The 26109-nt window shown below is 47.5% G+C and overlaps 1 protein-coding gene and 1 pseudogene across 12 annotated transcripts in view; both read left to right on the forward strand.

Moving 5' to 3' along the window:
* The window catches only part of LOC146182567 (uncharacterized), a 115056-nt gene that overhangs the window by 65175 nt on the left and 23772 nt on the right, over positions 1–26109 (forward strand). For 11 of the 12 annotated variants that reach the window (XM_084608852.1, XM_084608859.1, XM_084608858.1 and 8 more), the window contains one exon: positions 14138–14194. The exons of the other annotated variant lie outside the window; for it this stretch is intronic. In XM_084608852.1, the coding sequence (XP_084464978.1) occupies positions 14138–14194 (57 nt within the window). The remainder of the gene's footprint in view (positions 1–14137; positions 14195–26109) is intronic. 12 annotated transcript variants of the gene reach the window in all.
* LOC146182569 (uncharacterized) lies at positions 20509–24494 on the forward strand (annotated as a pseudogene).

Consider the following 26109-nt stretch of genomic DNA (forward strand, 5'->3'; position numbering starts at 1 on the left):
GATATTTATATTCTGCTACTCTAGGTATTTCAAGGCCTTGTATTTTAGGACCCTGATCAGCTGAGCTGTTGAAAATCATCAGACCCGACTTAGCTGCGCTGAAACTGAAGCCTAGAGCGTCCCCTTCCTCTCCGCAATACTTAACTAGAGTTTGCAATTCTTCCAGACTCGCAGCTAGCAGCACAATATCGTCTGCATAGATCAAACCAGGGAGGCGCTGCTCTACCGCCTTTCCACCTAATCTATATGACAGGTTAAAACCTAGGTTACTGTCTTGTATCCTCCGTTCCAGGTTTATCATATAAAGCATGAACAGCACCGGTGATAGAGGACAGCCTTGTCTTAATCCTTTGCATACTTTGACATCCTCCGTACTTCTTATCCCTTCCCACGTAATTTCTACTTTGTTATCCCAGTATATTTCCTGTAAGAACTCTATTATCTCATAACCCATACCTTCTTCTTTTAATATGTTCCACAGGAGTTCCCTGATTACGTTGTCGTACGCCCCGTTTATATCCGGGAAGGCCAAATACAAAGGCTTATTTTCCACTCTAGATATTTCGATGCATTGGGTAAGCACGAACAGGCTATCATCTAAGCGCCTACCATTTCTAAAGCTGTTCTGAAGTTCTCCGAGTATCTTGTTACTTTCAACCCATGCTTGCACCTTTAATTTCACCGCCTGCATGGCTAACCTGTACATAACAGATGTTATGGTAATCGGCCTGTAGGATTTTATGTGCATCCTGTCTCCTTTCCCTTTATAAATCAAATTCATTTTACTCTGCCGCCAGCTGTCCGGAATTCGCTTATTCGTTATGACTGTTTTCAGAGCTTTTAACAACGCTTCCTTACTTTTTGGACCGAGTTCATTAACCCCTTCACCGCTTTGTTATATCAACGAATTTCTTAACAAAACTGATTATTTTTTTAGTGCTGATTTCGGTTATTATGTTGCCATACGTAAAAGACGTTTATGTGGTAGAAAAAAACGATATTAACAGGTCAGTGCTGCCATCTGTCGAGCAAAATGCCATCTAAGCCACAAGCGAGTGCTGCTCGTTCGAAACGCTGAAGGGAAGAACCTATTCAGCGAGGACGAGCTATAGTCGTCCAAAACGGTTTGGGGACGGCTTTGCAAGGACGAGCGCAGCTCGTCCAAAACGGTTAAGGGCTTGATCAGAATTCCATCTATTCCTGTAGATGTGTTTTTAGGAATATTTTTTTCTGCCTTTTTCCAGTTTAGATTGGTCAGTTCTAAGCTGCTTTGTATTCTGCTACCTTGTGTTGCTTCCTGATTTGCGGAGATTACCCTATCGTCGCTCTTAAATGACTCGGCTATAACTGATGTAATGTAGTTCACTGCGTTATCTCCCTTTAAGCAATTTCCCTCGTTATCTTGAATCCGATCCTGCTTTCTTTGATTCCTCTTCCCTAGCCAGCTTATATGGTTCCAGAATTTTCTTGCTCCTTCTCTAGAGGCATCGGTCCACCATGTCGCTGCTGATCGCAGCGCCACCTTTGTTTACAAACATGACACTTGTCTATATGCAGGGGCGGGTTGTACGCAAGTAAATACAGTATGTTGGGGACAGTTTTTTTATGAATAAAGATGTTTGTAGCTTTCATATGTATTTTTCTCCATCTGTAGTTTTTATTTTTTATTTTGTGCTTGAAGTTTAGACTGCCTAAAGTTATCAGGTATAACTGAAATTTTGCGCAGTCTGTTCACAATGTGTAGACTGCCTACTCAGTGAAATCTTGTTGGCAAGATAATGCTTAACACATTGTTTTTGTTGTTTTTTTCTTTGCTGGCTAGTGCCCTTTAGAGGTAATGCATTTCTTTAGAGCTAATACGATCTTATTTTCACGTGGGTTGGAATAGTACGATTGTGAAAAATGTGTGAAAAGCATGTTTTTGAACTTTCCTCCAAAAGGCAGCAAAAAGGTCCTAGTAGGTGGCAATAGTAGCTGCAGTAACAGTAATTCTCGTGGCTCATGTTTGATGTAGGCTGGTGTAATGAACCCACTCGCATAATGACCCCCCCCCCCTACATTTGGGGCTGAAAATTTACTCTATATACAGTCGACGACTGATTTTTCGGACTCTCATCGGACCACGAAAATGTCCGAAAAATCGGGCATTCCAAAAAAACAAATGTGCACCAAAAAAGCTAAATTTATTGCCTATTGTTCATTTTAAGGCCGGAAGAAGTAATGAATGCTTTTCTGCACCATGCTCTGCTTCCATGCTAACTGGTCCACCTGAATTTTGCTTGCATCAGCTCAGCTTGTGTCGGCTGCGCTGCTGCAGGTGAGTCGTCGCCGTCGCTCTCAGACTCCACAAGCACTTGGTGAATAATTTCTGCATCTACGAGCCCAGCGCACAGTTTCAACTGGTGGTCGACGTCTGTGAACTCTGAATACGAAACGGCCGATGGAATTTTGACACCAGCAGTGCAAAGGTCGTGAATGAACAGCTTACTGCCTGACAGCTGCTCGACGACGCTCTCCTCGTCCAAGGCAGCCGATTCGTCATTCAGCAAAAATCCCGCGTGACGGAAGCAATTGCGCAGCGTTGTGGGTGCTACAGGCTTCCATGCATCTGCAAGGGTACTGGGTACTAAGTGCTCCAAGCAGATCGACACAGTAGGTTTTCCCACTGCCGAGGCACACCACAACCACCAACCACTGAATCACAACAGACTCCATTGAGTGCCTTCTCGCTGCCGTGTTGCACAAAAAAAAAAAGAATTCCTTATAAAATCCGGAAACAGCTTCTTGAAGAACTGAAGTCGATTCAATTAAATGCGAGTCACAGTAGCGACAGAACGTAGTTCTCGCACCGACCATGGCTAGGCCTACTCGCTACGCTCGGCAAAGCACGTGAAACGCACGGGAAACACACAGAGGAACAGGTAGTCGAAGCGATCACGCTAAAAGAAAAAAAAAAAAAGCAGTCCGGCGGCGAGCAGCGACGGCAGCGACGTCCCAGAAACGGAGGCTGCTAGGCAAATAATAAGCCTCGATCCAGCGTGTTTAGCTGAGGAGCGGCAGGCAAGGCCTGCAACGGTTTCGAGGTTATCGAAATAAAAACTAAACAAGCAAGATGGCGGCGACACCGCTCGAAACGTGTGGCAGTTGGCCGGCTGACGCTTGGAATGTGAGAAAAATCGAATAGCTCTCCTTAGAGTGTCCGAAATTTTGAGCAGCGTAATACATTGACTTTATAAGGTATGTCCTGGGGTCGAGAAAAAGTCCGAATAATCAAGCATGTCCAAAAAATTGGGTGTCTGAAAAATCGGTCGTCGACTGTATTCATAGCGTGTCCCTCTGTTTCACGCCATTGTCGCAGTCCACGGCACTGACCTTGGCAGCGGGCCAAGATGTGGGCTGATAACATCAAAGCGTATTTATCGTTTGACCATCGGATGACGATCTCAGTGAAGTTGGCAGAGTGCCAGGTTAAAATGCTTTTCATGGTTTTGTTGTTGGTTGTAACTGAAACTGTGACTTGACTCGTATCTACAAGTTTCAGAAAAGCTTTCTTTGAACAGTGGGAAACAGAGTCCAACACAAAGTGGCAGATTATATCAAAGTGCTGTTGTAAAAGTTACTTGTTTGCTAGTACATTAAAACCTCATTAATTCGAACTCGGCTTATTCGAAATCCCGCGTAATTTGAAATTTTTCAGTGGTCCCAACATTTTCTATGAAGATTTTACTGGATAAATTGAACAATCAGCGCACCTCAACTCGGTTAATTTGTCGGTTCTGACTGTGGCCTCAGTAATCTGTGCTACGTGGCGCGTATTTCGGAGACTAGGATCAGTTTTCAGAGATGCCGCTACGTGCCACTAGCACCATTAGGCCTTTCCGCGTTTCCATTGTACCTTTGTCTACCCTTTGCATTGTGGTCGTCGCACAGTCCGGTCTCGTCGTCCTCGCCGCATTTCAGCCTGAGGGGATGTGTACCGTATTTACTCGCATAATGTTTTTTCGTGAAAAATTGATGCTAAGTTGGGGGGAGTGCGATAATTATGCGAGGAAAATTTTCGTGCAAATGTTTTGGAGCGCTAAAAGCAAATTTAAACCGGTGTGAATTGGGATTCTTAGGCCAGCTATTGTGAATATGACCAAAACATTACTTTCAAGCAGAACTTACCCTTGTTATAAAAGTATGGAGTCGCCAAAAGCACTTTTTACCACATGAAGCCTCATCATCACTCCCCGCGTTTCGTGGTACAGTCAAACTTGAATATAACGAACTCGGATAGAGCGAATTATGTTTTATATCGAACACTCGAATTTCCGCTAGCATTATGCATATAAAATGTATTTTTTATAACGAACTACACATCGGATATAGCGAACTAAGCGCGCGCGATCGGTCGCCAAACGCCCGCCAACGGGCGGGCTTTTGTGCCGGCTCAGAGTTCTCTCCGGGCAGCCCACGCTGCCGGGCCGCAATACTTCTAGCGCATGCCGTTGTCAGATGGGAGGGGGATTGGCGACGGCTCCGTTCCCCAAGGTCTCACACAGCGCATACGTCATCACGCGCCCGCTAGGGTGCTTCTGCTGCTTCTGCGCCGATGCCACGCTTCCGTAAAACGCAGGAGGGGCTCTCTACAGCAGCTTCCACGAGGGACCCTCCTGTACGCATGCGCGGCCGTCGCCCGGAGTAGCGTGAGTAGCCTTTAAAATCCGCGCCATCGGCCAGCCTCTCTTTGCAGCGCTCCTATTCGGCAGCTGCCTACCATGTGATCAAAGACGTTCGAGCAGCTCTGGACCTATTGCGCTTCGAGAAAGAAGCAACACCGGCCAGAACTGGTTTCAAGTTCGGGCGAAGGGAAGGCAGCCTCCGAACAACGAACGCGTCAGTGGCGAACTTTCCCGCATCCTCGGAGCTTTCTTTGTTCGCGTTTGCAAGTCATGCTGCTGCTATCCTCACGATTCCGGATGTGCCTACGTTGCTGCTGGCTTGCATTCCGGCGCTACATCCTGCAAGATGACGACGAAGCAGCGGCGTGCCCTACCGCTTTCCGACAAGCTGGAGATAATTCGCCGCGTTGGCCGCGGCGAAAAAAAGTCTGACGTTGCCGCACATTTCAAGATTCCGCGGAGCACGTTAAGCACCATTTTGAAAAACCAGTCGGCCATCAGAGGCAATGCACAGGAACGACCAAATGGTGACGGCTTTCGCCACCGCAAGCTGGCTTACGACCAAGTAGAGAAAGCGCTGTACCAATGGTTCTTGGACGTTCGCACGCGAAATCTGCCAGTCTCTGGCCCCATGCTACAACAGAAGGCAAAAGATTTTGCCTTCGTCCTGGACGTCGAGGGGTTTACAGCGGGCAGTGGTTGGCTCCAACAATTTAAAGACCGCTACTCCATCACCGGGAAGGTGGTTGCAGGTGAAAGCCAAGCAGTGGACGCTGAGAGTGCTGAAAAGTGGGTGCAAGGCATGTGGCGTGCTGTCACGGAGAGATACGAACCGTGCAATATTTTTAACACCGACGAGACTGCCTTGTTTTGGCAACTGCTGCCGAGCAGAACCTTGGCGCTAAAGAATGAGAAGTGCCATGGCGGTAAATTGAATAAGGCCCGAGTCACCGTTCTCACGACAAACATGGACGATTCATCAAAGCTGCGGCCGCTTGTCATAGGCAAGTTCAAGTCTCCTATGTGCCTGCGAGGATGCACTTCACTCCCAGTCACATACAACTCAAATTCTAAGGCCTGGATGACCAGAACGTTGTTCGAAGCGTGGCTGCGTGGCTGGGACGAGGAACTTGCAACGAGCGGGCGAAAGATTTGCCTCCTCCTCGATAACTGTTCTGCGCACCACTGCGGCGTCACGCTCAAGAACATCGAGCTTTGTTTCCTGCCACCGAACGCAACAGCGGTTTTGCAGCCCCTCGATCAGGGGATCATCCGCGCTTTAAAGCTGGGCTACAGGAAACGCGTCGTTGAGCGGCTGTTGGTGAAATTGCGGGTTAACGACGAGCTCAAGATTAATTTGCTGGCCGCAATAGAAATGATTAACCGTGCCTGGCAAGACGTGACGCAATCCACAATCCGCAACTGCTTCCACCATGCTGGACTGTGTCGAGAGGATGCAGAAGCTGCTAGTGAAGCGCGCACTGTGCAAGATGACAGCGATGTTGCCACGCTGTGGGAAGAACTCGCTGATGTTCCGGACGCTGTGCCCGAAGAAGTTGCCCTGGAGGATTTTCTCACTGTTGACGACAACGTAGCCGTGACAGCGAGCCCATTGGACTCGGAAATTGTTGCCGACATGCTGGCATCTGGTGCGAACGAGGAGACCGAGCAGCCGCCGCCGGAGGACGATCGCCCTCGCCCGACGTTGCACGAAGCCCTCGCTGCTACCGATCTGCTGCGCCGATACTGCTCCGGAATACAGGGAAGCGGACTGGAGTTTGTGGAAATGATGTTGCATGTGGAAAGTGCTATTCTCGCTGATGGAGTTAAATGCAGTGTTCAGGCGAAGATCACTGCCTACTGCAAATAAGTGAGCATTTATCTGCAATAAATTTCTTATGTAGATTCATGGTGAGCGGCACGGTTTTTCTTTAGTTAGTGCGTTTTCGCTGCGCTGTCTGGACATCGTGTATAACGAATTTGGTACTGAAGTTCGTTATAAACGGGTTTGGTTATAGCGAAATACTTTATATAGCGAACAAATTGCGTTGAATTACGCAGTTCGTTATAACTGGGTTTGACTGTATAATGCTCACAGCAGTCCATACAGTTCTACTCTTGATCAGAGACTTGACCCGAGTCCGTGTCGATCGCCATCTCCAGAGCGTACTACGCAGAACTCATTGACGCCGAGTGCCTGCTGGCAGCGCGGTTGCTATGTTGTAGCGTGTACTCAAAAGCTTTCAGCTTAAAAGCAGCTGTATAACTTACGTACCGCCCTATCGCGATGCTGCACCAAGAACATGACACGGTAGACGGTGGAACAAAGCAAGGAACACGGACGGAACAAAGCAACAATGACAACGAGATACAGAGACACCTTGCAAAATGGTGATGACTACGAGCATCATGGAGGTAAGAAAAAAAAAAAGAAAAAGATGAGCACGCTATCGCCACCTGGTAGCGCGTGCACACGAGGCCAGCTAGGCTTAGTAGCGCTCCAAAGATGGCTCTTGTTACTGCTAGCAGACGACTCTCGCGGTGGTAATATTGGTGGTGCGATGATTATGCAAGGGAAAAAAAATTCCAGTTGTTGACGCCCAATTTTGGGGGTGCGAGCATTATGCGAGTAAATACGGTATGCGCTGTTCTCTTTGTTTCCGACCACGTGCGCGGAGTTTCTGAGAAGAAAATGCCCAAGTATAAAGCCTTGACTCTATGCCAAAAGGTGTGCCTGATTGAAGAGGCAGAAAAATGGACGAGGTCCAAAACGCAGCTGACAGAAAAATACAACGTGCCTCTATCAACCCTTTCGACTATCTTGAAAAACAAAGCGAAGGTTCTCGAAGCTTACGGAAAGACCCACTCGGTGAAGCAGACAAGAATTCGTTTTCCAACCTATCCGGATGTTGGAGGTGCTCTACTGAAATGGCTACAGCATGCAAATGCAGCGGACCTACCTGTTAATGGCACGCTGCTACGCGAAAAGGTCAATGAGCTTGCCCTACGGCTGGGCCGTGAAGAATTTAAGTGCAGCAACGGCTGGTTGTGCCGATTTAAGGACCATAACAATCTCACATTCATCACAGTGCGGCAAAAGTGGGAGTGTTGACACAAACATTGTCGAGCAGTGGAAGGCACATACACTGGCTCCACTGCTTCAAGAGTATGCAGAGGATGATGTCTACAATTTAGAGAACGCTGCATTGTTCTACAAAACGCTTTCAACAAAGACGTTTGCACCAAAAGATGCGGTTGTCAGTGGAAAAAAACAACCGAAGGACAGGATAACCGTACTGCTTGGAGCAAATATGTCCGGCAATCATAAGCTCCCACTGCTAAACATTGGGAAAGCAGCAAAGCCTCGATGCTTTAAAAATGCCCGACGATGTGCTCTATAAAAGCAACCACAAGTTTGCTGCATTGGGGTGGAAAGTTGTTTTCATTGTGGGTAACTGCCCAGCCCACGGTGATACTCAGAATTTGGAGGTGATTAAGCTTATCTTTCTGTCACCGAATGTGACCGCAACATCTCAGCTCATGGACCAAGGAATCATCCTGCACACAAGGAAGATTTATCGCTTTAAGGATCCTCCTCTGCTATGGCAACGGCGAAGAGTAATCTGTGAATCTTTTAGGTGCCATTTGTTTAATTGCGTACGCCTGGAAGCAAGCAAAGAGCGATCTGATTCAGCGTTGTTTCAAGCACGGTGAGTTTTTTAAGCGGGAAGATGCCAATTTGCCCAATGAAGAGAGTGACGGTTGCAATAACTTGTTTGATACCGATAGTACATTAGACAATGAAGGGGAAGCACTCTGTGTGCACATAAACGACATCACTGAAGACGATGGCAGCTGCAATTTCGTGGACTACATGAATGCAGAATGGGATGTGCAAACGTCTTATGCGGACTTCGAAAGTGAGATCACTGACCAAGGACATTCCGACGATGATGATCCTGATGCTCACCGTGTCTCACAGGGTTCATCGCGTCAGATCGTCAGCCGGCTCGATCGCGAGGCGAGACTCGGGCACTTAGGCCTAGCCTGGTGTAGTGGCGCCTTCGAGGGCTGCTCACTTTCCGACCATCTCGCACTTCCCCAATCCAGATCCAATGTGATAGTACTGTGAAGTTGATTTCTTTTTTGAGAGAGAGAGCTGGTGGCAGTGCACGTCATCTGCGGCGGCAGACATGACGGGCAAAGGAGGCAAGAACAGAAAAACGAAAGCGGAAAACCCAGATGAGAAGTGCGAGTCTTGTGGTAGGTGGGTTTTCCTAGATGAAACCCTTTTTGAGGGCCTGGCCGCTGCGGCAGATAGGGAACCCTTCACCTGTGCTATCTGCGTCCGACTGGCTGCGCTGGATACTTGAGGCAGGCACCATGGTCAGAGAGGATTCTATCATGCAAGTAGCGCAAGGCGCGGAGGAGTAGAGTCTGGCAATAAGCAATCTGACTGCCCGGCTCGAGGCGGAGACGGCAGCATGAAAGAGAGAGCGGGAAAACCTGGAGCACGAGCTGCAGGCAGAGCGACAGCAGCGAGAGGCCTTGCAGGAAGAAGTGGCTTTTCTAAGAAGTAAAGTCCTAAGCCAGCTTTCGGCACTCAGGATCGACCGGGCACCAGGTCTTGGAGAGACTAGTGCGGAGGCTTCAGACACCAATAAGGCCAAAGAAAAGCCAGTCAACACTGAAGGTGCAGAGTCGAGTGAGGCGCAAAGCCAAGCACCAGATGGAGAGGCGCAGATTGACCAGTCCACAGAGGACCAAGGTTGGCAGCTGAAAATAAGCAAGAAGCAACGAAGGAAACAGCAGACGTTGAGGGCAGCCGAGGAGAACCCATCCCCAGTGGATCGCAGTCTGCCGCAGGCAGCCGAGACCAGTGCTCTGTGGAAAGATCGCCATGCATTTGTGTTTGGGGATGAAAATGCAGGCAAGATAAAATGCAGTGCTCCAAGAGACGGGATGGAATAAGTGGGTGCAGTTCCTCACGCAGAAAGAAGCGATGCTCATGGATACGATTGAAGTGGTTGAAAAAAAGGTAGAAGTGTGGAAGGCCTCGGAGGCCTTAGTGATTATCAATGTAGGCCTCAGAGACATTGTAGGCGACTCCACGAAGGGGGAGGCGGTAACCCAGAATTTGAAGCGTGCTCTCTCAGCATGGCAGGAGAGAGCGAAGTCACACCACTTCCTGATTTATGGAGTGCCAGAGGGGCCAGATGATCAGGACCGCAGAGTGCTTGCAGGGCCTGGAATGAAGGAGTCCGGCAGGCCTGCTCAGAACTGCGATCTAAGTGCGAGTTTATTAACCCCACATGGCTGCTTCATGGGCGACTCCATGGCCCCAGCTATGGAGCCAAGGGGGGCCGAAGAGTTAGGGCAACACTTAGGGCGACGACTGTGGGCTTTTTTAGGACTGCGCCCCCGCAAAAGAAGGATGAAACTGAACCCAGCAGCACCAATCATGGAAGCTCTGGGTCAGGCAATCATGCAGGTGGTAGGTTTTCAGCAGCGAGCAGAACATTCCACAGGCAAGGGCGCCACAGGGGTTGTCGCCGGCAACGATGCGAGCATGACCCAAGCAAGGGGCCTTGCGAGACCCATCAATCCCCGGTGACCGTGTGCTTCCTGAACATGCAGGGGGGTCGCAAAGAGCAGAAGCGGGGGAGCTCCAGGAACAAATGCGCCAACTGGATATAGCAGCATTTGCAGTGGTGGAGATGCACCTCAGGAAAGAAGAAACCCCCCCCCGCATGACTCACAATTTGTGTGGGAGGGCTGCAACCAAGCCAGGCACGAAAGACAAGGAGGAGGAATTAGGTGTTTGTGGGGCGTGACTCGGCAATGGGTGCAAGTGCGACCGCACTGTAGCGAACACGTGGATGACAAGACATATTTTGGGGCAACCTGTGGCACTAGCGATTGTGTACCTGTGGACTGGTGGCCAAACAGCAAAGAACACTGATGTGTGTAGTTGCTTGGCTTCAGATGTGGAATTCTTCGCTGAAAACCATGAGGTGCTTTTGATGGGTGACTTTAATGCTCACCTGGAGGATCTGAATGGTCGCACAGATGAAAGTGGGCGGCTCTTGCAGGAGCTGGCACGACAGGGTCACCTTATCATAGTGAACCTCTTACAGAAGTGTGAGGGGACGGTGACATGGGCAGTACGGGACCGGCAGTCTTGTATAGACTACTGTCTCATGACAGAGGGCCTGTATGCCAAATTAGAAAAGATGATCATTGAGGAGGATGGCACAGGGACCCTCGCCAGTGACCACAATAGGTTGCGGTTGGTCTTTGGCCTGGGCAAGAAACGACCATGCAACAGAGCAGCGCAAAACGGCCCAGAGATTAAGAACTGCAGGAGCTGGTGGACGACCTGGAGAATAGAGTACATCTCATGGGCTCTTACACTGATGTCTGTGCACGTTAAAGAACCCCAGGTGGTCGAAATTTCCGGAGTTCTCAACTACGTCGTCTCTCGTAGCCTGAGTCGCTTTGGGACGTTAAACCCCACAAACCAAACCAAGCACTGAATTTGTAGAAGAGTGCATGGGGATGCTCAGAAAATACCCAGGTAAGAGAAGAAAGTACAGTGCAAAGACATGGTGGAATGCAGAAGTGGCAGCAGCTATTAGACACAGATGGGAGGCATGCAGTCTGCACAGGCAGATCATCAAGGATGGGGAGATTAAAGATGTGGCACAGGCTTGGGAGTTATATCGGGACTTAAGGCAAGAAGCTTGGTCCAACAGAAGATATGCACAGTTCATGCGCATGTTGAAGGAGGCTGGTCAGCAAGCTCCCCAACGGTTTTGGCAGCATGTCCAAAGGGGCCGAAAGAACACTACCCAGCTGACACTGCGGAGAGCCCCAGATGCAGAGGAACTGCGCGGTGACGACTGCATTCCTTTGTTGGAGGAATTGCTGCAGATCCCTTTACAGGCACAGGGCATGACAGCCCCCATCGAACACGATCGGTGTCCTCTGTTCAAGGGCACACTGGCAGACACAGAAGAGGCTGGGCTCCGTCAGGCCCCAACTGATAAGGAGAAGGAGCGAGCCATGAATAGGGTAGATGTGGCAACAGCCCCAGGATGTGACGGGATGCCCATGAGCATGGTGAGGGCTTTGGAACCTCTGGTCTAGGCTCGCCTGTGGGATCTGCTGTCACTGGTGCTGACAGAAGCAGACATTCCAGATGACTGGAAGATCGTGAAGGTGAAACTGCTGTACAAAGGTGTGGGGGACAGGAGGAATCTGGCTAACTACAGACCCATCGCTGTCACCCCTGTACTGTACAGGGTGGCAATGCAAGTGATCAAGGCCAGGCTCCAGAGGTGGGCAGAGAAACAAAGAGTCCTGGGCGAGCTGCAAATGGGTTTCCGCACCAGTCGCCGGATAGAGGACAATCTATTCGTCCTCACACAGTGTATAGAAATAGCTACGAGGTTCAGTTCACCCTTTATGTGGCATTTCTGGACACAGCAAAGGCATATGACTGTGTAAAATGGGACCTCCTGTGGATCATGCTGCGGGAAATGGGACTGGCGACGCAAGATATTGAACTCCTCCAGGCAGCTCCATTTATGCAGCTCCATCAGCAGTGGTGGAGGGGAACAATGTGATGACGGCGCCCACAGTGATGCATCAAGGCCTGCGGCAAGGATGCCCGCTCTCCCCACTGCTGTTCATGCTGTATGTGAATGGAGTGACACAGGTTGGCAGAGGTGCGATGTGGCTACACCTTGGAGCACAGCGAGGAAGAAGCGCAGGTAGTTCACCGGATCCCAGCTTTAGTATACGCCGACGATTTCACACTGTTGGCAAGATCCCCCGAGGAGTTGCAGTGGTTGCTGGACATATGCGGTGTGGAAATGAGACGGCTTGGTCTGCGCTTTAGCTCAAACAAGTGTGTGGCTATGGTGGGGGGACCTCACAACCATCAACCAAATCGAGTGTGGGATCTCCAGGGCAACGCATTGTCACAAACCTACGTGACCAAGTACCTTGGGCATCCGAATGAGTGCGGGAGCAGATTATTTAACGGCACATGAGAGGTTCCTCAGAGTGAAGGCCGCTCGCATGAAAGGCATGTTAGGTCAGTGGGCCTTGTGGAGCTATAACCTTTATGAGGTCACGAGGACACTCTGGAAGATGGTGGCGGTCTCGGGCCTGACCTACGCCCATTCCGTGCTCTCTCGGCGGGTACAAGAAAATGTTTGGAGAGGCGGCCAGAGGGAGGCCGGCCGAATGCCACTCGGGATACCCAAACACGTCCCTATTGACACCATCCAGGGCGACATGGGTTGGTCGTCATTCACAGCCCGAGAAGCAGTAGCGAAGGCGGGGTTCGAGAACCGCTTGTTCCATCTCCCCGAGTCGAATATGGCCCGCCAGACACTCATTCACACCATCTTACCAGCCGAATGTCGAGATGGACACGCCGCACATGAACCCTTCCTCAGAGATTCCAGCTCCCGACGGTACCGTTGGCTACTGAAGCGTCTGAGCTGGACTGCAGAGCAGAAGATCCAGATCCAGGTACAGCTGGTCAAGACGGAGGAATGGAAGAAGTCTTCCGGGGAAAAAGTGTCACTGGACCTGTACCAAGTGGAGAAGGACACCATCCGAAAGGAGCTGTGGTGTGGTAATTCGCACGGCAGTGGTTTGCTGGCAGAGGCACGCTCGGGAGCGTTACGTACACGCAGGTGGAGAGCAAGATTTACGGCTGGCCTCACGACTGTATGCGCCCTCTGCGGAGTAGCAGAAGAGTCAACAGACCACGTGGCACTCGAGTGTCCAGCTATCTCTTTGCCTGCCCGTACGATGTCACTACCTATAGCACTCGGCTTTAGGCCACATCCTAGGAACGCTCGAGGAGGAAGGCTCCACTGTGTGCATGAAGTGACGAGAAGTGCATGCCGCCTGCATGCAGTGCCACACTGTTATCTCTCTCACAGTTACTGCTGGGCCTCTTTGAAAGAAAATGGGTAACCGGAGCAGGGTATGCCTGTTGGTGATCGCTGGACCCCAATTGACAGGCTTGAGCCACGTTCTAAGTCGCAGTGCACTAAGTGCACGAGTACACATTGGTTTGCATGGACAAATGGGCAGACATGAACAGTAGCATATGCATCTTACAATACGAGTATATGAATGTACGAGTATCTACCAACCATCTGTAACGGCTCAAGGGCCTTGTGGAAAAGCTCTCTTTTCCTCTTTTTGCACAGCCATCAGCATTTTGCTGTTGTGCCGTGCACGGTAAATTGCAGTCAGGCCTGGCCTTTTAAAACAGGATGTGTTGCCACTAGTTCATAATTCTTTTTTTGTTTTTATAATTTCCTTTTTTTTCTGTTTGCATTAATGCGTGCTCATTCCATTTTTGTTGAAAGTAGAACATGTTGCTTGCTGCCTTAATTTGGTCAATGTTTTCATGTGGCTTTGTTTTTTCTTTTGTAACATTTCAGGAGGACAAAAGGCAAATCCCGGGCATCAAAAAGTTTTCAAGCTAACAAGAAGCTTCTGTAAGTCCAAGGGCACATTTTATTAGTAACACGGCGAGTTGAGCACGTTGTTACATAACTAAACAAAAACAGCGCAACAATAGAGAGGAGAGAAGAAAGAAGACGGGAGCAGCACTTTTTATTTATTAGTTTTAGGGTACTGCCACATTTTTTTCTAATGGAAGTACCGTGTCTTTGCCTGTATTACCTGCCCCTGCATATATATAGCCCCACCCCATTGGACTTTGAACCCTATGAAATGAAAAAAAATTATCCTTGCATGTAGGTAACCCACACATTTAGCTGAAAGAAGTATGACCAGGCAGTGACAACTTCTTGGTGGTCATAGCTAGTGACAAAGGCAGAAGCACTGCTCTATTCGCTCCATTCTGCTCCAAACAGCTTTCCTTGTTCCATTCTGCTTTGAAACATAATTTTGCTCCAAAACTGTCGAACCATTTGCCTCGATTTGCCATCAAATTCAGCCGAAGATTAGACTTTTGCTGCATAGTGGATGCTTGTACTGCCTAGAAAAATACATTTTGGTCCAATTTCATTAAAGGGGTTATGGCAGCTAACATTTGAGCATAAACTGATTATTTCATTTTACTGCTCATATGTTAAATTATAAATCCTCAATATTTGAGTTCATTCGGTGGAGTAGGTAGTTTTAAAGTTAAGTTTTATTATTGATATCGAAATCAGCTTTCTGGTCTGGCAATCATCGGCCACTGACGTCACAACGACATCTCGTCTGCTATTCGCGGTGTCGGCTGCACTCTTGCATGCACACCATGAATGGTGGTCGCTGAGCATTTTTTTTTCTTCAGCAAAAATGTTTTATTCATATATTCTCTTTTTTTTTGAGAAGCCTTCATATAATATGCGACTTTAGTGATCCTCGGACTTGTTTTGGGCTTTGTCTAGAGATTGTTAAGGAGGCCGAAATCGACAGGCTCATGCTGTATAATTTAGGCATACAATCAGAGGCATATTATTTTTACGTTATGAGAGTTAGCTTATATTAGCAACAAGCACTCCCACATATAAAAAGCCACTTGTCAAACGTTTCCTTCCACCGTGTACATGCGCCGCTAAAGTGGGGAGGGGTTAGCGTTGTGTTCATGATTGTTGAGCTATTGCAGTCGCTCTTTTGGTCCAAAAACTAAGAGTAAATCTTTGACAAGCATACCTTGATGCGAGAGCATACCTTGCGACATTAGAGGAGCAGACAAAACTTTTGAACGAAGCGGTACCTCTTGACTTGCTGTTATATATGCGCGTGTTAGTCAGACCTGATTATTTTTGTTTGGTAAAGCATTTTTACAAAACTATGTTCATTCTGGCTGCGGCCAGCGCACGAAACCGTGTGCCGACGCCCCTTCAGTCCAGTCATCGCAAAATCCAACACGATTCGAATGCACTTCACTGCATGCCCACACCAAACAAGAGCCTCCCAGTTGCTGCTGTCTCCGTCTCGCCTCCCCCGGAGCCGCACGCGCGACTGTGACTGACTCCCGAACTTTATACTTGCGTTTTTCCAGTGCTTCTCCAGCAAATGACTCGTGAGTGCTTCAACATAAGCATACACCATTTGCTATTTGGTGTGTGAACTTCCGCAGGAATGTGCCGATTCGCGGATTACTGCCCCCAGCGTGTTTGTTTACATAGCTTTTTCAATGACTGGATGTATGCTGTTCGTTCGCACAGCATAAAATGCAAGCTGAGCTAGCAATGCCAAAACTATCCACTTCTTTTCGCACCAGTTGCACTTTTATTTCTTCACGAATTACAAACTAAAACTGCACTGCAAAAAGTGCCGTGGATGCTACGTCCCCTGCCTGTGCCGGGTATACACACAAGCGGCGCCAACAGCTGCCGGCTGCACTCGCTAGACAAGGTCACATATCGATGCTTCCCGCTCATTGTGCACTTGCTTTTTGATGTAAGCAATCGTCGATTTGGGGTCGTTACTGCCAGAACTACACTCAACGGCCACATCAACCGCTAAAGCTTGTGGATGCGTGCTCCGTAATCACCGGAACTCTAGACCTGAGCCCTGCGTACTCGTGCTAGGCCTACTTGTTGCTGAACGGGCCGGCAGTTCGGCGCCGACTAGAGCAGTCGAACCCAGATATATAGAACTCGAAGGGGATCTCTGATATATCGATAATTCGATATACAGAAATCGGCTTGAGACGCCACTTGCGATCGTGAAAAATGATACGGTATTTGTCGCGTCGTCAACCCATTCGCATAATGAACCCACTCCCCATTTTTGCTCCCGTGAATTTGAAAAAAAAGAAACAAACAACAAAAAACGAAGGTGGCGCATTCCTTCGTTTCGACAGTCGCATCCACAGCTCATTTATTGGCAGCGTGGCAAGATGCTGCGCAGCGATAATGCCTCAACGTGTTTTGCTTTTAACTACACTTTTCATAGATCCTGCGGTGGCAGGGAGCGAACTTGGCAGAGTGCCCGCGTGATGGCTTGATTGCACAAGCCTGGTTCGATTTATCGGGTCGCGCTTGGGGTGGGGCGAGCGTAGTCCACTGCTACAAAATCATTGGCAAGCGTGATAGCTGCAAATGCCGTTTGGAGTGAACGATGCTAAAAGCCGGTGGCATGACCGCAACTGACCGCGTGCTTTCGTTGATTAATAGATGCAAGAATGAACGCCTCTCGCAAAAAAACAAAACTGCCGCTTAACGTCCGCAGCCGCCATAGCTTACGCTGCATCGCACGTTCAGCCTGACGAGCAACTCTCGCGAAAGAAAAAAAAAATTGCCTCTTCTTAACCTCCGCAGCCACCATAGCATACGTTCAGCCCGACGGCAAGAATAAACGACTCTCGAAAAAAAAAAAATCTGCCCACCATAGCATACGTTCAGCCCGACGGCAAGAATAAACGACTCTCGAAAAAAAAAAAATCTGCCGTTTTTTAGCGTCCGCGGCCGCCATAGCTTACGCGCGCTCAGCACGATGACGCGAGATGCTCATCGCACGCCAGACGCCGCGCGCATAACGTTCACAACACACACTGGAGAAGCGTCTGCCACGGGCTGAGCTGGCTTGTCCGCGCATGCGTATTGCATGCTGCTGTGAACGAGACCGGGAAAGAGAGCGGAAGGGGACAGATAAAGCTCAGCAGAAGAGTGGGCACATCATTGCGCTTCGCTCGCGTTTTCGCCCTCTCCTGAACGCCACGGCTGCATTGGTTCCCTCTCATTCCTTCACACACACCACTTGCAAACATCACGTGCTAGCTCGGCAGCGATCACCGCAGATGCGCGCGCCTTTGGGGGAAGGGTGCGGCGCTGCCCTAGACCAGCTGTCGCCGAGCTGTGTCCTCATTTCCTCCGCGCGTGGCTTGAAAACGTCACGCGGCAAACGACCGAGGTGATGCGATAGTCTTTGGGGGAGGCGCTCCGTCCAATGCGTGGTGCGGAGTTCGATATATCGAACGACCGGTGAAATTGAGTTCGATATACGACACAGCTTTCCTATACTTTTGCATGGGATTTTCAAGGGGATATTTCGCGAGTTTGATATAACCAAAATTCGAAATATCCGGGTTCAACTGTATTTCTGGTCAAGCTTATTGCTGATGAGAAGGGGGAACATATAAAGTATCGCTTCTTGTTCTTCTTTTTCTAACACAGTTAAGCTAGAGACAAACGGAGCTGTTCATGCCGTTCACTCATCGGGTGTCAAGTTTTCGCTCGGCCTCCGATCCGACCAAAACAGATCGGACGACCGTCCGCTGATCAGTTTCATCGGCATCGCGGGGCCGCAGAACTTTAGCTATGGCGATAGGTGACCATTGGCTCTGCTGGTGTCACCTCCTTTGTAATATGCGACAGATTAGTGCGTCGATAAGCTAAGGAACCTATAACCGTGTAGCCCACTGACTGTGACCGTGCCTTATACTGAAGAAAACGTGCCTTACTCAACATCGCTTTCGTGCGGTAACATCTTCATTAAGCACTTCTGCATGAGGGATGACCACTTTGTCAATCGTCAGAAAAAAAAAAAGAGATGTGTCCTTTGATATTGCAGCCTGCATTGCAGAAGACGCTCCGCCACATATCTTCTGTGACGTCACACAGGCATTCCAAAATTTTGGTCGCTCTTCGTGGGAGGAGCTTCCCGATTCCGATTTCTATCACATTTTTTTTGTAATATGCGCCGCGCGCTAGGCACTAAAACTTTGCAAGTAGAATCACAGACCTGCATATTATTCATAGAACTATAAAACGGCAATATGTCGAACGACCATGTCATCGCCCCTGAAACCTTCAGAAGTGCAGCAGGCTTGTGGCATGTAGTGAGTAGCGTAGGGACCGGACAGCTGTACGGGTGACGCCGCCTCTCGACGCTCCACTTGTTGCTGGAATGCATAGGTGCCAGCCGGCACATTGCAGTGCGTAGAGATTGCTTCGTTGCTCCTAGTGACATATGTGAATATGTCCACTGAAATGAAATCTGGTAAAACGTGTCGCCTTCTTGGCGGCACTGGCACCTACGCAAACTCGTCAGACTTCTAGGTCAATTCAATTCTACCAGTTTCCACGCAAACATAAGCAGCAGGTGACATAGACACAGTTTGTTCAAAGTCAGATTTTCTACTGATTTGGTTACTTTTCGTGGAAAATGTGGAACGTTTTAAAATCTTCCTGCAACCGAAAGGTTCGTGCCTTCTGTTCCCCTGGAGTGACGACACGGGCGACTCTGAGCCGAAGCTGCACTCAAGCATCTGTAGTCGTCATTTTATCACATTTTTCCGCCTATGAACAAAAAAAGGCTGGCCTGGGAAAGGAAAAGGCAGCCACCGTTGTCATTGAAGCCGCATTACCATCCTCAGTGATGGAAGAAAATTTTTGCATACCTACTTTCGCTGGCATGGTTATAGCATATTTATTTTTTCTCTGGACAGAAGGAGCGGATAGGAGACACGAACGACTGCTATTAAACTTTTTGTCCTCTTTCCTCTCTTCTTTCGTCAACCAATGCCAGCAGCTGATAACCAAGTCTGCGTTGAGACTCTTCAAATTTGTCCAACTTTGTGGCACGCCCTTCTTTCCCATAGAAAGCACTCATTACAAAGCTCATTCAATACCACATCGCCACAAAAGCTGCTATCAGTGCTATATAAAATGCGAACAAGAAAAAGAAAATGAAATTTTAGTTCATCAAAACGAGCATAATTCAGTTTTTTTTCCTTTTCATTTTGAAGGCACGAGATCGTCGTTTGAAATGTTTATAGGTCCCGCGCACATTTCTCTGTTGTTTATTTGGCATTGGCGTTGCGTGTACTTGACACCAGTTTACGTAATTTCTCAGCTCCGCCCATTTCCTGGCTTGCCTAAGCATGAGTTTCTCATTGGCCTTTTGGTAAAAGAGATTTCCAAATTAGGACCTAGTAGCACAAAGCCTTCTCACCTCGGAGAAATTGCAAATATGAATAACACTGTAAAGCAGCTTTGACAGGACTTCAACAAGCCGCAGTTCACGTGCTACATGCAAATTCATGGAACGCAGAGAAAGCAGAGCACCCCTTAGCGAACGACGCTTCACGGCAAGTACTTTAGCAATAGAATGTCTTTTCTTTTTTGGCTGCCTATCTGACAGCACGTCATGCTCTCTGCTTTTATTCAATTCTAGTTTACGGCTTTGGCAGTATTGGATTGGGGATTTCAATTGCTCTAACAGGTGCCGTCAATTACAATGAACTTCCTGTGCTTGAAGCAGGTCTGGATGAACAAAAGCAAAATATTCCTAGGACTGCATCTGTCACAGCAGGTATCCAAAAAATGTCGCTCAGAGCAGGAAAATTAACTTTTCTTTTTACAGCCTCCACAGCATGTCAAGTCAAACATATTTATATTGTAGCATTTGTGAAGTCAATTATCTGTAGCAACTCCGAAGTGTTCAACCAGAGCATCATTGTATCTTTAAAGATGATGCTTCACTTCGTTCATATGATGATTATATAATTTGGGTAGTCTCAGCGCCGGGTTCAATGAGCCATGGTAACAAAACTGTGCAAGGAGTCGCAGAAGTTTGTTGCATTGCTACTTCTGCCTTGTTTGTTCATTTTTCTATTTTTCCATCTCTTGTTGCAAGGCTGAAGCTGGAAAATTGGCTATCGCTCTCTTCCGAATCGTTTGAGCTTACTGCTTTTTCAGGGTGCGCACAGGTGCTTGAAAACCTTGAATACCATTGAATTACGGAAGTCTGTTTTCAAGGCCCTTAAAAACCTTGAATTTATGATTGGTCCTTGAAGATTCTTGAATTCCTTGAATACTAAATTTGAACTGGTGTTTCTCGTCATGAAAACGTTTTTGTTGCTAAACTTTTATTCTTGACTGAGTTCTGAATGAACTGCGGGGAAGGAAACGTATCGATTTTTAGCCTATTTAGCGCATTCTCGTTAGGCGGCTGGCAACACTGCAGTGGGCGCGCGGCTGCGTCGTCCCATCGCTATCGCATCGCCATCACTCACCGAGCCCAACGTTTTTAGATAGGTTTACCGTGAGCCGTGCGGCCGTGTCTACGCTGGCGTTGCCCTAGTGCTTGCATTTTTGGAATGAGCGTGGCTTCTGCCTGTCAGCGCACGTGATATTTTCATATGTGACACAATGCCTGGAAAGAGCAAGTTTCAGGCTACGTGGCTCCACCATGACGAATACAAGCAGTGGATTGCGCCTGATACAACGAGTCCGCATCGGGCTAAGTGCAAGCTTTGCGGTAAAACTGTGGATGTGACTGCCATCCGCTTTAAAAAGTCACATGAAAAGCGGCAAGCATATTGGCGCAATGAAGGTAGCGCAAGGGAGCGCGTTGAAAAGGTACCTGACGCCGGTCGCGGTAGAGCAGTCTACTAGCGCGTGTTCCTCGCAGTCGCCAAGCCTAAACGATGCTTGCAAACCGCACGAGCTTGTCACTGACACTGAAATTCTTTGGACTTTGAAAGTTGTGACATCCCACTTTTCGTACCGGTTGTCATCCCAAGCAGGGGAGCTATTTCAGCGCATGTTTCCGGACAGTGAAGTGGCAAAGGCGTTTTCTTGTGGTGAGAAGACGTGTCACGGTCTCAGGCCTTTCTTTCTTTCAGCATTGCAGCGAGAAATAGAACAGTGTGAATTCTATGTCGTACTGTTTGACGAGTCGGCAAATGACTTTCTGCAAAGTAAGCAAATGGATGTGCACGTGAGGTGTTGGGACTCTGCTCACCAAGTGACGACCAGGTATTACACCTCCGTTTTTATGGGGCATTCCACAGCCGATGACATTCAGGAAAAGTTGCTAAGCGCCCTCGAGCCTTTGCCTCTTGCCAAGATTCTTCAGATATCGATGAATGGGCCCAATGTCAATCTGAAGTTCTTCAAAGGTCTTCAAGAGCACTTGCAACAAAACCACCAAGTTCTGTGTGTGGACTTAGGCACTTGGGGGCTACACACAGTGCACAATGCTTATAGGGCTGGAGTTTCAGCGACTAAATGGGGACTTGACTGCTTGTTGTCTAGTCTGAGTGCAATTTTTGAAGGTGCTCCAGCACGGAGACAGGACTTTTCGGCAGTTACAGGCCAAGATACCTTTCCCCTTAAGTTTGTCGCCCACCGGTGGGTGGAGAATGTTCCTGTAATTGAGAGAGCGTTGCTGTTGTAGTGTGACATGAAAAAGTACATTGATGCTGCTAGAAAGAAAGAAGTCAACCTGCCAAAATGTGCATCGTTCAATAACTTGTGGGAGTTTTGCTGTGATGCTTTGCTGCCAGCAAAGTTGAATTTTGCCTTATGTGTGGCGATGGCACTGAACCCTTTTCTGGTAGAGTACCAGACATACAAACCAATGGTTTTTTTCCTTGCAAGGGATTTAGAAACTGTTCTCAGAAAGCTGCTGACGAAGTTTTTGAAATGTTCGATCCTGTCTGCCAAAGGGATAGTGGGTCTGCTGAAGATCGACATTGATAATGCGAGAACCATGTTCCACTTGAAAAGGTGGATATAGGCTACAAAGCAGAGCAAGTTCTCAAGAATTCTAAAGTGAGCTCAAAGGACGTGTTTCAATTCCGGATGGAATGTAAACAGTTTTGATCAGTGCCACAAAGAAAGTTCTAGACAGAAGCCCCTTGAAGTTTGCATTTGTTAGGGGCCTTTCTTCACTAGACCCACGACAGATGTGCTCGAAGCCAGAGGAATGCCTTGCAGGTTTCAGAAAAGTGTTGGACACCCTCATCACTGCAGGTAGAATGGCTGATCACCTTCGAAACACGGTGCTGGCCGAGTACACGGAGCTCCTGCACGAGCAGAAACATCAGCTTAGACAATTTGACAAGTGCGCTGACAGACTGGATGAATTTTACCCTGATCTCTTGAAGTTCAGTTCAACCTACTCGAAGTTGTGGAGCATTGTGAAACTTCTGCTTGTCCTCAGTCATGGCCAGGCAACTGTAGAGCGTGGATTCAGTGTAAACCGACAGGTGTGCGTTGAGAATCTGAAGGACCTTTCATATGTTTCACAACGGATCGTGTGCGATGCGGTTGAGAAAGCAGGTGGTGTTCTAAACATTCCAATCACCAAGGAACTGAGGATCGCTGTGTCAGCTGCAAGGCAAAAGTATCGAGCATACTTGGAAGCCCAGAAAAACCAGGACCTTGAAGCTTCAAAGCAGAGAAAAAAGCACTGCATTGAGGAAGAGCTTGATGCAATGAAAAGAAAGAAAAAGAAGCTGGAATTGACAATTGATGATCTCATGGCATCTGCAAATGCCTATGCTGATAAAGCAGAGGCAGAAAACAATGTGACACACATTGTAAAGTCCAATAGCCTCAGAAAGATGGCCAAAGACAAGAGTGAGGAGCTACACGCCATCAAGCTCCAAATTCAACAAAAGCTGCTGGAGCTCCCCTGAAGTAGCCCTGAGGAGCTGCTTCCTAAGGATTTTTTTGTTTTGTGCAGTTGAAGCAGTGGACAATATTTTGTGAGGGTATAGGAAATAACCAACAATTTTATAAAACTAATTTTTTACTTTTCTGCGGGATATGACCAAACTTTCACTGTGATATTTTATTAAGCTATATTTAATTTTTTTCTGTGCAATAGAAGCAAATCTGCGTAGTGATGTTTTTTTTCTTTGTGGAATAAATATTTCAGACATTTTGAGAGCACTGTTTGAAGATCTTTGACATGGAAAAAAAAATTAAGCCCTCGAAGGGGGCCTTGAAAATCCTCCTATGGGGGCTTGAAATTCCTTGAATATCCTTGAATTTTTTTCTTTGCCACCTGTACGAACCCTGTTTTTTCATTTTTCATGATCTGGCTCCTGCCCATTACAACCACCACTACTACGGTGTCATCGCTTCACTGCGTGATGATATTTGATCTTCCGGTGGGTTTAAAAAAAAAAATAAAAAAACTAAGATTGTTGTGTGGTGCAGGTCATGTCACCGAAGTCTTCAAAGGTGTTCCTAGCGCATGGATAAATCACGCGCGTGGCATTTGCGAGTATGTGAGAGGAATACCACGTGCCGGGCTGTTCCGAAAAGATGCACTCCATGCTGAGGACGACTCTTCTCATTTTAAAGATTCGCTGTTCGAAAAAACTGCATGCGATTACTGAAGCGTTGGAAGTCACACCGCAGAACAATGGGTAAAGACACGCTAGCATACACCTCGCCTAACGTAACCGGCTGCGCCGCTCAGCTGCCTGAGCATTCCACTGGCACGCATTTTCCCTCGAGCCACGTTATTCCACCGACGCGATGGTGGCACCATACGACGGGTGTCCCTATAGTTGAAACAATGACAGTGTATTGGTAGCAGAGGTATAGTGCATCTTGCACTAGGCCTAATACAAATAAAATTTTCATGTACTAGTGAAGTGTAGAGCATAATAAGCATGTGTTCACTAGTAAATTTAAAACAAGCCACAACCGACTAGAGGGAATTGCAGGGATGAAAGTGTCGCTCCAATCTCTCAATTCTGCTACAAACCACTTTCCCTGCTCCATCCTGCTCCAAAATTCAATATTGCTCCAAAACTGCTCCAAACTGGCTGTTTTGATGTTATGCCATCAAATTTAGCAGAACACGGGAACAATTTCATTGCACCAGTGGCAAAGATATACGCATCTTGCACTGGTCTTAATACAAATTAAATTTTTTCAATGGAAAGAAGCATGGAGCATAATAAATATTTGTTCGCAAGTAAATTTAGTATGAGCCACCAGCGATCAGCGATAATTGCGAAAAAAAAAAGTACTGTGCATGTGACATAGCACCCCCTCTCAGCCTTTTGAATCGCCAGTGGAGAGAAACGGGATCAGCAAGCGAAGCAGGTAGCGCAAACTACTGTGAGCGGTTGGGAAGAAAACTTGTCCCGACTGCAAAAACTGCAAGAGTTATTCTAATGGTTCTGCTGTGAAAACAAGCAAGTACTTCATCATCGAGCCTCTTTGTCAGTGGCAAGCTTGCCAAGCCTATGACAGACAAAACCATACTTGAAGCTTTATGGGTTGGTATGCCAAAGCTGTGAATCACTAGGCAGGTTCTCAAATTTGTTGGAAACAATTTAACGCCAAAATATTAAATATGAGCCCCAGCATTGCTCAAGCAAAGAAAAGAGAACTATTGCCAGGAGGCAGTGAAGTAAAAAAGCTGTAGGATGGAAAGGCTACCCCTTAAAGCCATCTCTCTATATCCCAAAGCTGCTCCAAAATGCCCGAGCCTGCTTTCATCCTTGTAGAGCTCCACCATATTTACGAATGGAAAAGACGATTGAGGCTGTGCTGCAGTCATCTGCGATCCCACAGTAGGCAAAAAGCAAGGGAGCGGCACTGGCGCCAAGCTTGTCGAGGCGCATTATTGTGGTCTGAAGGCGCCTTTTTTGCAGACGAAATGGCCATGTGCTCAGGAATTTATCAGCCGATGCACAGGATCAAAAGGGATCATGTAATACCCCATATTTGGGGGCTTTGAGGTGTATTTTAAATAAAGAAAATAAAGTAGATATGCGCAAGATTGGGAGCAGAAATGTCATGCTCATTAATCAACTCCAAATTAGCATAGCTGCTAGAGCGCATCGAAGGGGTAGATTCTACATTTGAATCTATCAAGTCAAAATAGGTAAGTGCATTAGGAGAGACTAGATGTTCAGTTATAAACCACACCAGCAAGCATTACGTTTGCTGCCAGTTTTTTCCAAGTTTTTGCTAAGGTTGGACTGTGTTATATATCTTTACATACTTTGGTCGTTTGTCTTGTCAGAGATGAGTGGGAGGTTGGAAAGGCATTGAACTTGCTTAAAAAGGAATCAGATTGGAGATTTTGTATTTCTGAAAAAGAAAACTTCGATTATCAAAGTTGTTGTACCTTAGAAAAACATAATTGAAATGCTCCAAAACTCTCATTTCGTTGCTCCAAAGCTGCTCCAAAATGGCTTTACTACTGCTCCCAAAGCTGCTCCCAAATGGCTTTATTGCTGATCCCAAAGCTGCTTCAAAACGCTCGAGCCTGCTTCCACCCTTGTAATTGGGAAAAACCAGGGGTCGACCTCGGCGTAGTCAACCTCGAGTACTGTTTTCTTTCCTAACCCAGCCAATACTATACACAGAAAGCTAGAATTGGCTGCAATGTTACATTTCTCTCTATTGCTTTTAATGTTTATTTTGAATTTTTTTGTTTTATTTGTATCAAGAAACTTTAATGCTTTTGTGTCTGTGTGTATTTTACTACAATTTTTTGTTGATAATTTGGTTTTCATCACTTATTCAGTAAATATGTTGATTGTCACTAATACCATTGTGAAGAGGAATTCCTCCTTTACAATTGGATATTAAACACCCCTGTACCAAGCAAGTTTTGTTAAAGAAAAAGAATATTAATGCCACCACCCAAAAGCCACCTTTTTCCTGCGGACAGGAAAGTGTTA

Source organism: Amblyomma maculatum, chromosome 7, assembly GCF_055883805.1.
Source record: "Amblyomma maculatum isolate TAMU_Amacu chromosome 7, ASM5588380v1, whole genome shotgun sequence".
NCBI classification, from domain to species: domain Eukaryota; kingdom Metazoa; phylum Arthropoda; class Arachnida; order Ixodida; family Ixodidae; genus Amblyomma; species Amblyomma maculatum.